The sequence below is a fragment of the Corapipo altera genome, unplaced genomic scaffold (assembly GCF_003945725.1).
Source record: "Corapipo altera isolate COAL_440 unplaced genomic scaffold, ASM394572v1 51, whole genome shotgun sequence".
In the NCBI taxonomy this organism is placed as follows: Eukaryota; Metazoa; Chordata; class Aves; order Passeriformes; family Pipridae; genus Corapipo; species Corapipo altera.
The window spans coordinates 277,309-292,550 of record NW_020884892.1 but is presented as its reverse complement, the minus strand read 5'-3'; the positions used below and the strand labels follow the sequence as shown (position 1 = coordinate 292,550).

At 43.4% G+C, this 15,242-nt stretch overlaps 1 protein-coding gene across 1 annotated transcript in view; it reads left to right on the top strand.

Moving 5' to 3' along the window:
• Window positions 1-5,687: 5,687 nt before the first annotated feature.
• The window catches only part of DENND3 (DENN domain containing 3), a 32,050-nt gene continuing 22,495 nt past the window's right edge, over window positions 5,688-15,242 (top strand). The window contains exons 1-4 of the mRNA XM_027645725.1: window positions 5,688-5,813; window positions 10,836-11,100; window positions 11,652-11,767; window positions 12,277-12,416. Of these exons, the coding sequence (XP_027501526.1) occupies window positions 5,730-5,813; window positions 10,836-11,100; window positions 11,652-11,767; window positions 12,277-12,416 (605 nt within the window). The 5' untranslated portion in view covers window positions 5,688-5,729. The remainder of the gene's footprint in view (window positions 5,814-10,835; window positions 11,101-11,651; window positions 11,768-12,276; window positions 12,417-15,242) is intronic.

Here is a 15,242-nt window from a genome sequence, read left to right as displayed (position 1 = left end):
TCTCTAGATGCAGGGGCTGTGATAAAGCTAATCTCTCTTTTTTTTTTCCTCCTAGGATTTTCGACATACTATTTTTTCTCTGGAAAATAAAACTACAGCCAGCCTCCTTATCAGAAATACAGAGATGATGAGGAATAAGTGTTGCTTTGACACCCAAAGCTATTTCCTTGGGACTCAGTTATCCCATCACAGAAAAATTGTGTTCAATTGAAAGGTCATTGACTGTACAACTGGCTGGGGATTGCCCCTACTTTGTTGGCTGTAATTCTAATATTTCGTTCCCTTCACATACAAATTTTAAATGCTCTTGCTGTGTTTGTACACAGAGACCCTGAGAATGACAGAATCATCCAGGTTGGAAAGGACCTCGGGAGATCTCTCGTCCAACCTCCTGCACAAAGCAGGTTCAAGCTTTGTGTTCAAGGAGAACACAAATTCCATATGCTGACACATTAAATGCTGGTGTTTAATCTGTGTATTTTTAAAGATATACATGATAAATGACAGTTAATGTTGTAGAAAATTTGTATCCTGTAATACCTTAAATGGTGTCAGCACAAACCAGACAAGCCAAGTGAAAAAGAAAGAAGATGCAAATGAAACTGTTAATAGACACAGATATCCCTGAACTGTCCTCCTTCCCCTCTGACTTGTTTATGCTCAACCTGGTGACCTTTCATGGAATAATTTTGGGGCCAAAGTCACAGCATTCAGTTGGATGATACCTGCAACAATAAAGAATTCTTGTAGTAGGTTTTTGTAGCATTATTAAGAGAGGGAATAAATTCCTGAGACACACTGAGAGAGGAATTTTAAGTCTGTGCAGGGCCCTAATTTGAAAATCATTATTTGATTTGCATAGTCAGTGGTTGCTTGGTTGCTAATATCAGGATAATTTTAGAAGGTGAAGTGTCCTGAATGAGAGAAATGTTATGTCTGTCAGCAAAGATCTTTCTCTGCAGATTCACAGAACTCTCCCGCTTCATTATTCTGGAAGACGGAATATGAAATGAGAAACGCTGAATTGGAGAGAATATGTCAAACTGACTCCCTGAGTTTTGTCCAAAATAAATCCTCCCCCCTGTGAATGACCTTGATGACAAGAACTGGGCTTAGAGACAAAGGGGTTTAAAATCCTGAGTTGTGGTGCTTTTTCATTGACTTCCAAACAGCAAAGAGTTGTCTGATATGTGTTAGAGCAACACAGTTCACGCTGTATGTCCTGTCTTCTCTTTGGCTGGAGCACACCATTCTTACCAGACAGAATAAAGACTTCTCTGTGCAATCTTGCTTAGCACAGACACAGAAATCAGAATCATAGAATAGTTTGGGTTGGAAGCGACCTTTAAAGGTCACCCTGCAATGAGCAGGGACATCTTCAGCCAGATCAGGTTGCTCAGAGCCCTGTCCAACCTGACCTTAATGTTTCCAGGGATGGGGCATCCACCACTTCTGTGGGCAATGGACAGTTCTGTGAGCCAGGCAGTGGAAGGAAGCAGTGCTCTGAGTTTCAGTTCTCACCTGCAAATACTGCTGTGCCACAGCCTTAATCATAAGCCAAAGACATGGTATGTAACTGAGCAACAGCATCAATAAACCTGCAGAACACAAGTGATGTCTATATTCAGCTTCAAAAGGAAAATTCCTGCAGTCCTTACACCCATCACGGTGAAACACTGTGAGAGTTCATGTACAAGCCCTGAGCTGGCCTGTGTTTAGTTCTCAGCTCTGTTTGGAAGGGTGCACAAGCAGGAGTGAAAATCAGCCTTCTTCATGTTTTTCTCCAGCTCTCCTGTATTATTTATCTGTGCTTGCGTGGGTGTGTGGAATCTTTCTTTAATCTTTCAGTTTTGACCAACATACCTGTAGAAGCCCTTACTATTCTTCACATTCCTTGACAAATTCAGCTTTCCTGATCCCATCCCTACACATCCAGGCAGTGTCCCTATATTCTTCCCCGGATATATGTCCCTTGTTCCATTTCCTTCTTACAGTTTAGGTGGACCAGGATGTCCTGACTGACCCCTGCCAGTCTCGTCCCTTCCTTGCTTCATTTCCTACACATAGGAATTAACTGCTCTTGCACTCTAAGAATAATGTCCTTAAAGAGTTGCCAGATCTTTCCAGCTCCTTGAATGCAGTTTCCCAGGTGGTCCCATTCACTCATTCCTTAAAAAACTAAAAGTTTGCTCTCCTAAAATTCAGGGTCCTGACTCTTCAGTTGGCCCACATCCCTCAGGATTGGGGTGTTCACAGTGGAGGCACCTGTGACTCAACAAGTCACTCAGAGCTATTTTATCACATCAAAGAAACACCACTTGTGAAATTATTTTCTCCCCTTAACAGAGGCGGTCTGGCTAAAACAGGAACACTGCATTTGGAAGGTAAATTAGATTTCTACGTCAGGAGAATCTTTAATTATTCAGATACGGCCCCGCAGGTCTGATAAAGCCTTTCCCATGTTGAGGACATATCAAGAACAGCAGTTTTTTTCTGCATAGATCTTTAGGCAGCCCAGTACCACTTCAGATAGTGAACAAACAAACATTTACTGTATTTGTGATCTTACAAAAAAGAAAACACATATTAAAAGCTGGCATTTCTTCCTCAGATGACAATTTTTCCTTGGAAAAAATTACTCAGCCTCATGAATCTTTTTGTAGCATGGAGGGATTCTTTTCACTGTGAATTATTTCATCTCTTACAGTGACCCCCATATAACAAGTTCCCCACTTCCAGGGTTCTTAAGATTTTATCAGATTCACATTAGTACCTTTCATCTTGTAGTTCTGTTTGATAATAACTTCATCCTTGCTTTGAGGGCTACATTAATTATGAACAAGAGTAATCCAGTATTTATCATTGCATATAGCAGAGAAATCAGAAAATAATCATGATACAGATTAATTAACTACAGGGTGACCTGAACTGCTTAATGGCCTCTGTTCATTTGTAATTTTCTTTTAATATGGTCAAATGCTCAGTCACAATCATAGGTCAAGCAATGTAAGATGTAGGACTGTCATGTTGGAAGTAATAACCCTAAGAAAACCATACAGGGTTGCAGTGGATAACTAATTAAACACTACACCCTTTCTGAATGATTCATGTATCTGTCTGTCTCTGTTTTAATTAGGTGGGGATATCAGTCTGAAACAGTAATGTGATTTACCACTGTATATTCAGCAATAATAAGGCTTGGCTTTGGCATCCATAATTCAAAAATAATATTGGAAAATTCTGAGAAAGGATGCACACAAGTGATTAGGAAAGGAATTTTAAACGTATGAGTTGTATAATCTTTTAGAAATAGACATTAATAATCTTGAACTCTGCAGGGAGAAATCTTTTCGTAGTAAAGAGTCTGTTCAAGCAGCAGCCAAAGTAACGTGATCCAGTGACAAAGAGCTGAGCTAAAAACTTGAAACTAAAAATGAGATGCCCAGTTTTTAACAGTGAATGTTAACAATTCCAATTGCATGGCCTCAGCCAGAAGTTACAGAGTTAATACAGGAATCACTCTGATTCTGGAAGCTGGGCTACACAGTCCAAACAAGATCATTTTAACAATCCCTTATGACCTCAACTTTCATGAGCGTAAATCTTTCAGCCTATGTTCTTCTATCACTTTGAAGAAGTGATCTCTGAACTTCCAGGTTTTCAAGAATTTCCTTCTTTTAGTTACTGCTATATAAAGAGTTTCCTACATTCTGCATGTGTGTCTTCCTCTAAATTTGAGAACACCAGAGGCCACATAATCCTGAGCTTTAACACCACAAGAATTCAGATAATAAAATCCCCACCTGCTTTGTGCTTTTTTGAGGAAGTCTATTTTGACCCCTGGCCTGAGAAGAAACTCGAGAAAGCTGGGAACCATTAATACTGGGATTTTTTTGCATTTCAAATACATGAACACTAGTCCACAAAAAAACATATCTGTGACTGTGATGAAACTACAGCTCATACCTTCAGTTTCAGAGAAACCACTCTCTAGTTTCAGGTACTGGTCCCAGAGGAAACACATTCTCTCAGTGAAGGTCTGCAGGGAGCCAATACATACAGAGTGACTCACAGTGTGTTTAGATTAAACAGCTCAAAAAGAAATCATGGAGTTCCCTGTGCTGCGTCTCTGCTGTGCAGGCAGTCCCATTGCTCTGGAGGGGAAAGCATCAGCTCTGTGCCTACAGCCCACCGAAACTGTGACCCATGGTAACATCAATAGAAGACTCTCACGTAGTGGCAGTGACACAGTCCTGCTGAAGTGACACAGTCCTGCTGAAGTGACACAGTCCTGCTGAAGTGACACAGTCCTGCTGAGTCACCTGGAGCATACAGGAGTTTGCTACACTTATGCAAGTGCCAGACCGTGACTTCACCCATGTCTGACAGGGCGACTGGCAGCCCTGAGGCACCTCAGCTCCTTGAGGCCAACATCCCCTCTGGGAAAACAGCCCGTGGAGAAAAATTAACTTGCCCTTGGGTCAGGAAACTTCTTTCCCTAGGGCTGTCCCGGTGGGGCAGTGAAACGAGGTGCAAAAAGAATCACGGAATGGTTTGGGTGGGAAGGGACCTTCAAGATCATCCAGTTCTAATCTTCTGCAATGGACAGGAATACCTTGCACTAGGCCAGGTTGCTCAGAGCCCCATCCAACCCGGCCTTGAACACTTCCAGGGATGGGGCAGTAACTGCAGACTCCTCTCATTCCAACTTTGGTCTTCAACTTGTTGCTTAAAACTAGCAAATCTTATAGTCCTTGGTCATGCCATCCTGTAAATCATGAACCACATTGCTACGGTCTTTAACAGGGCTGACAGTGCCTCAGCCCTGCACCCTCAGACTTCAGCCTCTCAACCCCCAGCCCCTCATCCCTGAGCCCCCCATCTCCCCATCCCCCAGCTTAACCTTCAGCCTCTCATACCTCAACCCTGAGCCCTTCAGCCCCTCATCCCTTCAGTCCTGAACCCCTCATCCCCCCAGCCCTCAACTCTCAGACCTCAGACCCCAACCCTCAGCCGAGCTCTCAGCCCCTCAGCCCTGAGCCCTTCAGCCCCTCAGCCCTCAACCCTCACCCCTGGGACCCTGGCTCCTCAGCCCTGAACCCCTCAGCTCCTTATCTCTCAGCTCTTGTTCCCTCAGCACCTCAACTCTGAGCCCCTCAGTCCTCAGCTCTCAGCCTCCAGCCATGAAGCCCTCAGCCCCAACTCCTCATCCCCCAGCACCGAGCCCCTCAGACTTCAGCCCCTCAACCCTGAGCCGCTCAGCCCTCAGTTCTCAACCCCCTAGCCCTCAACTCTCAGCCCCCGCTCCTCAGCCCCCGCTCCTCAGCCCCCGCTCCTCAGCCCATCATCTCTCAGCCCATCATCTCTCAGCCCATCAGCTCTCAGCCCATCATCTCTCAGCCCATCATCTCTCAGCCCATCATCTCTCAGCCCATCATCTCTCAGCCCCCAACACTGAGGGCCGGAGCCCCTCAGCTCCTCCCAAGGCCCCGCCCCTCCACACGTACTCCCGTTCTTATTGGCTGGAGCTCCTCAGAGCGACGGGAGAGGCGACCAATCAGCGCTCGCATCGCCGTGACGAGCCGGGAGGGGCGGGCGCTGCCTCCGTTCCGCCCGCGGCACGGCCCGAGCGGCGCTGAGGGCGGGAGGGGGAGGCTGTTCTGAGGGACGGGCGGACGGAGCGGGCGCAGCTGTTTCGGGGGAAGGAGCCGCCCTGTGCCCGCCGTGCCATGGAGGACTTGCTGCCCTCGGGCCTGCTGGAGGTCTGCCTGCTGGTCGGTGCGCCCCGGGAGCGGGTGCGGGCGCTGCTCCAGGTGAGGGGGGTTCGGGCGGTGCCGGTGTGCGGGGCAGCGTCTGTGGGGCAGCGTCTGTCCGCGGATGGGGCTGAGATACCTCAGCAAAAACTTGTTTTCACAGGCGGACGTCAGCAGAACAGGGGGAGTTTGATAGTTTTGACTTTTCCAAAGGTCCGAGTGTAGATGGAGAACTCACTGTAGCTTTATACAAGCAGGGACAGGAAAACGCGTATCCTCGACTGGATGATAACCCACTGGTCTTCCGCTGAGAATAAAAGGGATAAAGCCTGGTAACTTGTATCCTGAGGAAAACACGAGTTCTAAACACCTGCGAGCTCAGTGCTCTGAGTTTGGCACAACCGGCGCCGCTCGGATGCGGCGGGAGCCGATGAGTTGGTTTCCGCTTTGAACGTGCGGTTTATAACTATATAATTATTCACGTGCGAGGTCACAGTGAAAGCCCTCCCCCTGATTCTGCTGGGTTCAGATGTGCCGAGGGCCTTGGTTCCCGTACCCACGAGCCGCCCCGCTGTGGGAAGAGCGCTGGGAGAGGCTCCGGGAATTGCTGTGGGAGCTGCCGCGGTGCCAGCACGTGCGGAAAAGCCAAAACAGCTCCCAGGGATCTCGGCTCTTGTTGCTTGAACTTGAATTTGATTGCGCGCTCTAATAGCATTAGATAAAGAGGTCTTTGTTGGGCTCGTTGCTTGCTCGCCCGCTCAGGAGGCGACTTTTGCTGATGTCAGCCTCTTAGGCGGTAACAGCCAAGCAGAGGTTCGCATTCCAGGGTCTCATTCATGTGTACATTCAGCACGGGAATACAGTTCCTAAATGTCACCACCAGACTTGTGAAATCGGGGATGTATGTGGTGTTTCGTCATCTGCCTGAGAAGTGAACCCAGAAGAAGGGGAATTTCTTATTCCTTCCAGTTTGCTCAGTTTGATCTCGTTGCTCTCAAAAAAAAACCCCTGTGGAACAACAAATAAGAAACTGGCTACAGAAAGTAAAGGCATTCTGATATTCTGATCACACAACAGGTTTTGAATTGTTTCTTTGCTCAAGATACAAAAAGGTGTCAGAAAAGAAAGTAGTCCCTGTTCTTATCAGCATTAACTACAGTAAGGTCCCTACAAGCTGTTGCACTGCAGGGATTTCAATCACTGTCTTAGGGCAAGCTTATAGATTTACTCCACTTCCTTTTCCTTCGGCAACACTATCTACACGAGGAAAGGGTGGAATATGTTTTATGTCTAATTTTAGTGAATGTAGAAAGAAGAGACCTTATTGACAGAAAATGAGAACATTTCAACGGAGAGTAGTGGATCTCTGATGATATTTACAGTAGGTAAAAATCTTGATTGTGCTTCAGATCTTGGTCTTGAAAGCATGTTTGTGCATTCTTTATCGCAACACGGAGTGATAAAGTCAATGAGAATATTATAGAACTCACTTCCAAAGTAAGAAAAGCCTTCTATGACTGGCCTGTTGTCAATGGGGATTCCAGGAGAAAAAGTACAGTTTTGCACTGAAGCTCATGAAACAGAATTTTCTGGGCTGTCATTTATCAATTGTCCTTATTGCCAAGAAGACTGTCACCCTGAGATTTCAATTTGAAGCGATCAAAGGCATCTGTTTTCAGCTGGAGGTTTATTTTTTAGTGTTGAAGGTGTGTATTTTGTAAGAATGAAAATAGACAATGTGAATCTTCTTTCCCTTCAGTTATCTGCAGCTCTAAAGCTGGGTTTTGATTTGGCAAGTATCATGTGCAAGCTGTCTGTGACTTGTCTCAGATCTTCCTGTCAGCTCCACCGTTGGGTTCTGTATCTACCCCCCACAGACAGTGCTACAGAGCTTGTCTCTAAAAGCTAAAGAAGGGTCATGAAGACCCTAAAGAAGGGTCATGAAGACCCTAAAGAAGGGTCATGAAGATGATTAGAGGGGTGGAGCACCTCTCCTGTGAGGAACGACTGAGGGAATTGAGACTGTTTAACCTGGAGAAGAGAAGGTTCTGTGGTGACTTCATTACAGTCTTTCAGTACATGAAGGGGCTACAAGAAAGCTGGAGAGGGACTTTTGACAAGGGGGAATGGTTTCAAACTGGCAGAGGGCAGGTTTAGATTAGATATTAGAGAACTGCTGACAAACAGGAGTGACACCAACATAAACTGAGCTATGTGAGGGCTGGGGCATGAGAGGGGAGTAATCTCCTTCCTGAGGGACTTCTGAAACTTCACTGTATGAGACCCAAAGCAACCTGATCTGACTTCAACATTATCATTGCTTTTAGCAAAGAGTTGCACTAGAATCTCCAGAGGTCATCCTAGAGTGGTTTGGATTGGAAGTGACCTTAAGGATCAGCTTGTTCCAACCCTTTCCACTTCCACCTTCCACTAGACCAGGTTGCTCAAAGCCCCATCCCAGGTGGCTCTGAACACTTCTGGGATTGGGGCATCCACAACTTTTCAGGACAACCTGTTCCAGGGCCTCACCACCCTCTCAGGGAAGAATTTCTTCCTAATATCTAATCTAAACCTGCCCTCTGTCAGTTTAAAACCATTTCCTCTTTTTCTGTCACTACAACCTAATTGTCAGGTCTAACCTAATTTTTATAAGTCTTCAGACTTTTCCCTACCCAATTATTCCTTAAAGAAGCTGATTCTTTTGTGACATTCAAAGTGAAATTAACTTCTTCTGTCATGGGAAGAGGAGAGTGAGATCGAGGAAACACCAAAAAGCTGAGGTCATGCTCCGATCTGTGATTTCAACACACTCCTTCTTGTTTGTGTCTAAATACTGCAGTCATCGTAAAAGTCTGTCTCATGTCCATGTCCTTTACAGCACCATTGTTATAGGAACACAGCCAGTAAATGGCGATGGAATAAAATCCTTGACTTGTGGGATTGTGCAGACTTGGGGGAAGGGGAAGGCATTAGTGTTTATGGGGGGTGTGGTGCAAGGAGATTTGATAGTAGAGAGCAACAGAAGAGAAACATTTCAAAATGAAGAAGTAACAGTAGAAGCAGAGACAAAGAATAGCAAAAACAAGTGGATATTGTTCTGTTGCTGCCCATTCACTATCCCTGAAGTGAAGGAGTAAGGAAATGTGACTTTGGCCGAGACATTAATATGAGCTGACTTGAATGCTGGTGACTGAGTCACTGGGTCAGAGACTGTGCTGACAGTGCTGTTCTGTGAGAAAAAAATGGTGTTTAAATGCCTCTGTTGTAGTTCAAGACATCAAGGACCTGCCATTTCAGGAGCTGTTCCACTAAGGCCATTAAGTTGCTGGCTGCCATCCAGCACTTTGGAGCACAGAGATGCCTTCAGTGTCAGTCAGGGATTGCCCTGTCAAAGCAGCTCTGTGTGAAAACCTCAGCGGGGCAAATCTGCCAAGCTGAGATTGCTCCTGTTTGAGTGGGTCTGTGCTTTTCTTGTGTAACAGCCTCGGGGGTGAGCCTTAATTCTGAATTTCCTCCTGAAATATTTAGCTGCATGTTAGTTTGAGAGTGATCATGTTGGATTTATCTGTTTCCAGACCAACTAAGGAAAACAATGACACCTCAAGTTTTTAGCATGGGAGGATGTGGATCTCAGTACCCCAATTTGTGACGTGCTTTTTAAGGTCATTGCTAGCTTCTGAATATCCCAGTGGATACTTATCTGAACTTTTATCTTATTCACTCCAATTTATTTCTAGTTCACACTCTGTGTGTTCATTAAAGAGTATTTTTTCACTCTTTTTTTTTAGTGAAGTAGTTTCTTTCGAGTATCCTCGAGTGTTATAAATACAGTGGAGTTTATGGAGCTTAAGATACAATAACTAATATATCATGAAGTATTCCTTCTCATTTTTCCTATGCTGCTCAAATGTGAAAAAAGCTATTGGAGGACTCATCTGTTAAGATCTATGAGCTGAGACTTGGACAGTGGAAGATTGACTTCAGTGAAGCAATAGAGCTTCGTATGTTGTAGCTATTTTAAAAATTAGGGAAATGATGAATGAGGCCAACACTGGTTCTCAAGGAGCATCTTGCATCATGTCTGAAGGTAAAAGCAGCACGTAGGCTTCATCTCCTCAGATTTTGGAGCTGTTAGCAAAAAGCTGAAAATGAAACAGCTTTTTAGCCACAGTGGGACTCGCCTTTCCTGTTTCCAAATATCCGTTGGCTAAACAAAGCTTTTATTTGTTGTTTTGACCTTGCAGGAAGAATTACAATTGCAGTGAAGTAATTGAATAGGCAGCTACTTGTCTCTGCTATATGGTCAAGAATACAAAAAGTGCTCCCAAGCACGAGGAAATCTCTAGTTGCTTCCTCCACAGGTTTATCATTGCAAGGCTGTGGGGGCTTTCTGGCCAGCTGTAAAAATGTTGTAATTTCATACATGCTCTTGGGATGCCTCTTCCACTCAGTCTTCTGTATATGGAGAGGTTTTCATGGCTTCATGTTTTACAGTGTCTTAAAATTGTGTTTATTGTTACAGTGATTGTGATTTTTAATTGCACTTTCTTTAATTGCCTTATAAAGTTAAAAGTTGTCTTGTGAAATCCTGTGTGGGTTTTTTTTTCCTTTTTTTTTCCTGTAGAGGTTATTCTGAGTTAAAATGTAGCTTTTCCTAAAGTTGAACAATGACTTATCTGGGAAGTTCTGCTGTTTTTCTCTATTTTCGTTTATTTGCTACCTGTTTTCTCTTACTGCCAGTGTTTATTTTAAGTATAGCTTAAGTATATCCCAACACTTCGAAGGAGGAAATACCGTATTTCATATTTGTTAGTTTCTTTTGCCCAAGGCATAATGTTGTTATGGTCCATTTTGAATGATGAAAATGATTCCTTGCCTACTGAAAACTCACAGAGTATTCCCCTTGCATTAACACACGTAAAGCAAAAAATTAGAAGGAAAAATTAATTATTTAGGAAGAAGAAAAAGTGTATTCTAAACCCACAGTTTTAGGAGTAGAGAGAAAACAAGGTTAAAAGTAATTTTAAAAAACCTATCAGGATGAGCGTCAATTTAGTTGTTGTTTGTTTGTTTTTTCAATAGGGCACTCAAAGAAAACCCAAAAGCCTTGATCCAGAAGTCCTCTCTGTGTTTGTGCCTCCATTTATCAGCAGAGATGACGTTCAGGTGCTTCATGGTGGCAATAACTTGAATAAAAGCAAACGCAGGTCTTTCCGAAAGAAGAAGGAGAGACCCAAGATGGAAAACGTCAAGAGCATCAACGGGGAGCAGAAAGCACCTGACACAGAAGATGTTACAGTTCCCAAGGACATTGATCTTGTTGCTCTGCCACAGCTGTGCTTCCCAGGTACATGAGGGCTCACTGAGAAATGTTTTAATGTATATATTTGTTTTACCCATAGCGCAGCCAATTGTATTTTTTAGCCCTTAGTGGGAAATCTTGCTTTGAGTGAAGTGCACACATGCACACACTTTAAAGATTATTTTTTTGCCCCCAAAATGGCTGAGAACTCCCTCACTTTTCATTTGGTGTTTAGGTATACCTGAAGTAGTGAATGTTCCTTCCAGGTTTAATTGCAGAAATTTTAGTATGCATGTCACTATTACAGACCTTATTAACATCTTGGAAGGAAAGAAAAAAAGGGGGAAAAGCCCATTTATTGTATTTTGCCACTGAAAATGCAGAATAATTCTATTTTTGCTTGTTCAGTAGTGTGCAGCTTGCAGCCTCTGTAACAACCCTTAGATCAAATGGACTGTATATGTACATTTTAATCCCTTAAAAATGAGATATTTCTCTTGAAATGAAGTGGCCATGTGCAGTGTTTGTCATGAATTGCTTTTCACGCAGCTGCAGTTAAATATGCAATTAAAAAAAGGTTTCTGCTTTCATTTCAGGAGGACTTTATGTAACTTCTGAATCAAAAGAGGACCACATTCATTTCCTGGTCTTCACTGACGTCTGTGGTAACAGAACATACGGTGTTGTTGCACAGCACTACCAGCCCATGCAAGTATGTTATTTAACTCCTGCTTTTGTTAGAACATATGAAAAGATACAAAATAAAACAAAGCAAACCACTTGGGAGAATAATGTCATGTTTGATTTATGAAATTGGTTAACAAATATGTTTTTATGTTAGAAGGACTACAGGACAAATCACACTTTACATTGCCGTTGTGGATTTAATTATTTTGGAACACACTGCATTAGGAAAACCTTGTTACGGATTTCATTTGGGAGGTTTGGATATTTAGGAGCAGACTTTATCCCTTGGATGTTTTTTTTGGTGAAGACTGTACCCTGTGTTCTTTCTAAATACATTTTGTGCTGAAATTCTTTTTAATACTTATGTTTCAGTCTTGTAGGCTGACGTTTTTCTGAAGACCTTAAGGGAGACGGACATCCAGATCCCTTTGAAATTTAGAGGGAATTGGGTATCCTGCCTCTAAGGTTCTCGAGAAAATATCAGACATAAATTAATGATTGACATAAACCCATTAAGGTGTAGTTTCCTTGCAGGATGGCTGGATCTCCTGGAACGGGCAGGCTCACCGGGAATTGCCGCAGATTGGGAAGGTGCCGGTCTGTTTTGTGCCATTTGCTGTTTGTGTTATATCCAGATATCCATATTTTAATGCCCTCAAGGATTGTCTCTCTAGGTAAGATTTGCTATCCTGTGTGTTTCTGCTGGAAATGACTGGGCAGGTTTTAATGCATGAATTTGCATGATGTGGTCAGGAGAGCTGTGTAATGCTAGAGCAGTGGTTAGTTTTATGTTAAGGTAGTGTGGGATGTGTGGGAGAGGAAAAGAAGAAATTCTGTGTGAATATTGTCCAGACAGAAAGTGAAAATTTTGAATGTTGTCTCATGTTCCTTGAGGTTTTTGCTGAGTCTAGAAAATACTAATGTGCAGGGAACAGATTTCTCACAGATACTGTTTTTTGAAGAGGATTAACTGTAATTTTCACACACTTGTGAAAATCACTTTCAGTGCACAAAAAGCTCTTTAAAATGCACCAAATAAATGTCATAAGAACATGAATATCTGTATTAGTAAACAGTTAATGACACTTTAAAGAAATAACCCAAGTCCCTTGAGGAAATGCAGTGGTTACTTGGAGAGAAATTCTTGGGATACACTGGTAGAAACATTCAAATACTCTGCAGTGTAGATGATTTGGAAGGTGAGTGAACATGGGTCTATCTTGTTATTTAGTAACTTCACTTACTTTGAGGTTACTTTATTGTTAAATTGTTAAGATCTATGTGCATCTATTATGGATTAAAACCTCCTGACACCAGGAATCTTGTCTGTGTCCATTGGATATTACTGGGTGTCTTAACTTGAAGAAGTTTTCTTCACTAAATTCCAGTCAAGCTTTCTAGAGTCAAATTTGAAGCCAGGTGTTCTCTTTTTCACAGAATATGCTGAGTTGGAATTGGTTCTTGTGTATAAGTTCAGAGATGTTGGGGTTTTAGGTTGGAGCTTGTGTATTCCCGTTTGTTGTGCCAGTGGTTGTATCCAGAGGAGGTGAGCAAGGATGTGCTCCCTGGCTACTGGCTGAGGTGCATCACTAGCCCCTAACCTGGCTCCACTCCAGGATGAGACCTGAGCACTCGTTTCCCCCCTCCACACACTGCTTCTTCCCCGTGCTGTGAGCTTGGATCTGTTGGAGCACTGACTGGCTTTCCCTGGTGCAGAGAGCTCTGGAGGAACAAAGCAGTGCCTTTCTCTTGGGCAGTTGGGATGTTGCCTCTGAAAAAGCTGTGAGATCGGGAATGAGTCACTCTGGCAGCCCTTAAGGGCTTGGACCTCTGCTCTGTCATTTTCAAAGCATTAGTGCAGGGGTTTGATGTGGACAAAGGACTCCAATGCGATGGAACATTGATATGTTCACTGAAATAAAAAGGAAATATTTGTTTTCCTTTCTCTTTTCCCGCCCAGATCACTTTTTCCGGTCTTTATAAAGTCTATTACATCAGCCCTTGGTATTGCAGGAACTGATTCATTACCTTTTTATAGTCTCAATTCTCAAGTAAATATTGCTCTGCATATGGAGCTCTTTCAGCTGTGTACCTGCTTTTATTCTGTGAGCTCAGCTGTGTCAGGGCTCACCTCACACCAGCTTTCCACTGGGTAGGAAATAGTATGGATTCAGCTTTACAGTTCCAGTGTTCATCAGTGGTTTTTGTAGTATAGTCATAAATGAGCCATTTCCTCTCTGAAGTGAGACATCTCTGAGCTGGGAGAAGCAGTCGATTGGCAAATGGGTTTTTTAAGAGGCCGCTAAAGGAGAAGTGGGAAAATATTCAGGAGAAGCATGGAAAATTCCAGAAGTTATAAAAATGTTTCTAGGCCTCGTATCTGTTTAGAGCAGACAAGAAGCAGGTGGAGTTAACCCTCTAGAGGGGCAAGCTCCTGCCTCTGGGTGGGTATTTTCAACATTATAATTAAACACCTCTGCCTTGGTCACATATAGTAAGGTTTGGCACCTATCTAAGGTGTTAATGTCCAAGGTTGCTACCATGGATGGCTTTTCCCTTCTAACTGAGTCTGTGCTTTTCCCTTTTAACTGAGTCTGTGCTGGCCTCTGAGGGGAGCTGGCACTGCTCAGTACCCTGCCATCTCAGCTTTGAGTGATCTCTAAATAGGTGAATAATTAAAGGGGAGTTCAACAGGACAGTAACCTTCTGTGTGAGTCCTGTGTGTTGTCCTGGTCTCTTAACTGGGGAATTTGTCACATAGTTGCACAGCTCTTTTGCTTCTGCATCTGTCAGATGTGTGTGTGACTGGGAGGAAAGGGGGAGAGTGTGTAACAAAGCTCATTTGGTGTTGCCATTTCCCACTCTACTGGAAACTCAACTGATGAAGTTTCCATTAAATTTTCTTCTGGAATTTTTTCTAAATCTCATTTTTCTTGGTACTACTTAGTGGACAGTTTCAGAGTGTCTGCCCTTCTGTTTTTAGTGTTTGGGTTTTGGTTTTTTTTTGGAAAAATATTTCACTGTGCACTTGGACAGAGAGAAAGGAAGGGGTGGAGAGGTACCAGATTTCCTTATTTTGGAGGTTCTTCCACGTGTTATGAAACAGCTGCTGGGATGTGTGGATGTTCTGAATGCAGTATAAGCAATTACAGCAAAGACTCTAGGATGTATTTTGAGTGTAGTGCCCTGTACAGCTGGAAATGTTTCAGCTTCTTGGAACATGACAAAGCATCGATGTTTTGTCTCTGTAAAGCAGAAAGGGAGTTACTGTGTGTAATTTGGGATTCCTTAGCTGTAATCAGGTGGCCAGTGGGTTAAAAATCTAATAAGTGTTTTCACTGACTGAGTGTCCTCAAGTAGCAGTGCCTCCTGTACTAAACAAATAATAACACCTCCAAGAGCACACTGGAATCCTTGGAATGCTGCAGTGGAGTTTTGCAGGATGCTTCCGCTGATTACCCATTCCTAAATCAGGGCATTTGAAAACACTTGCTGGTGAA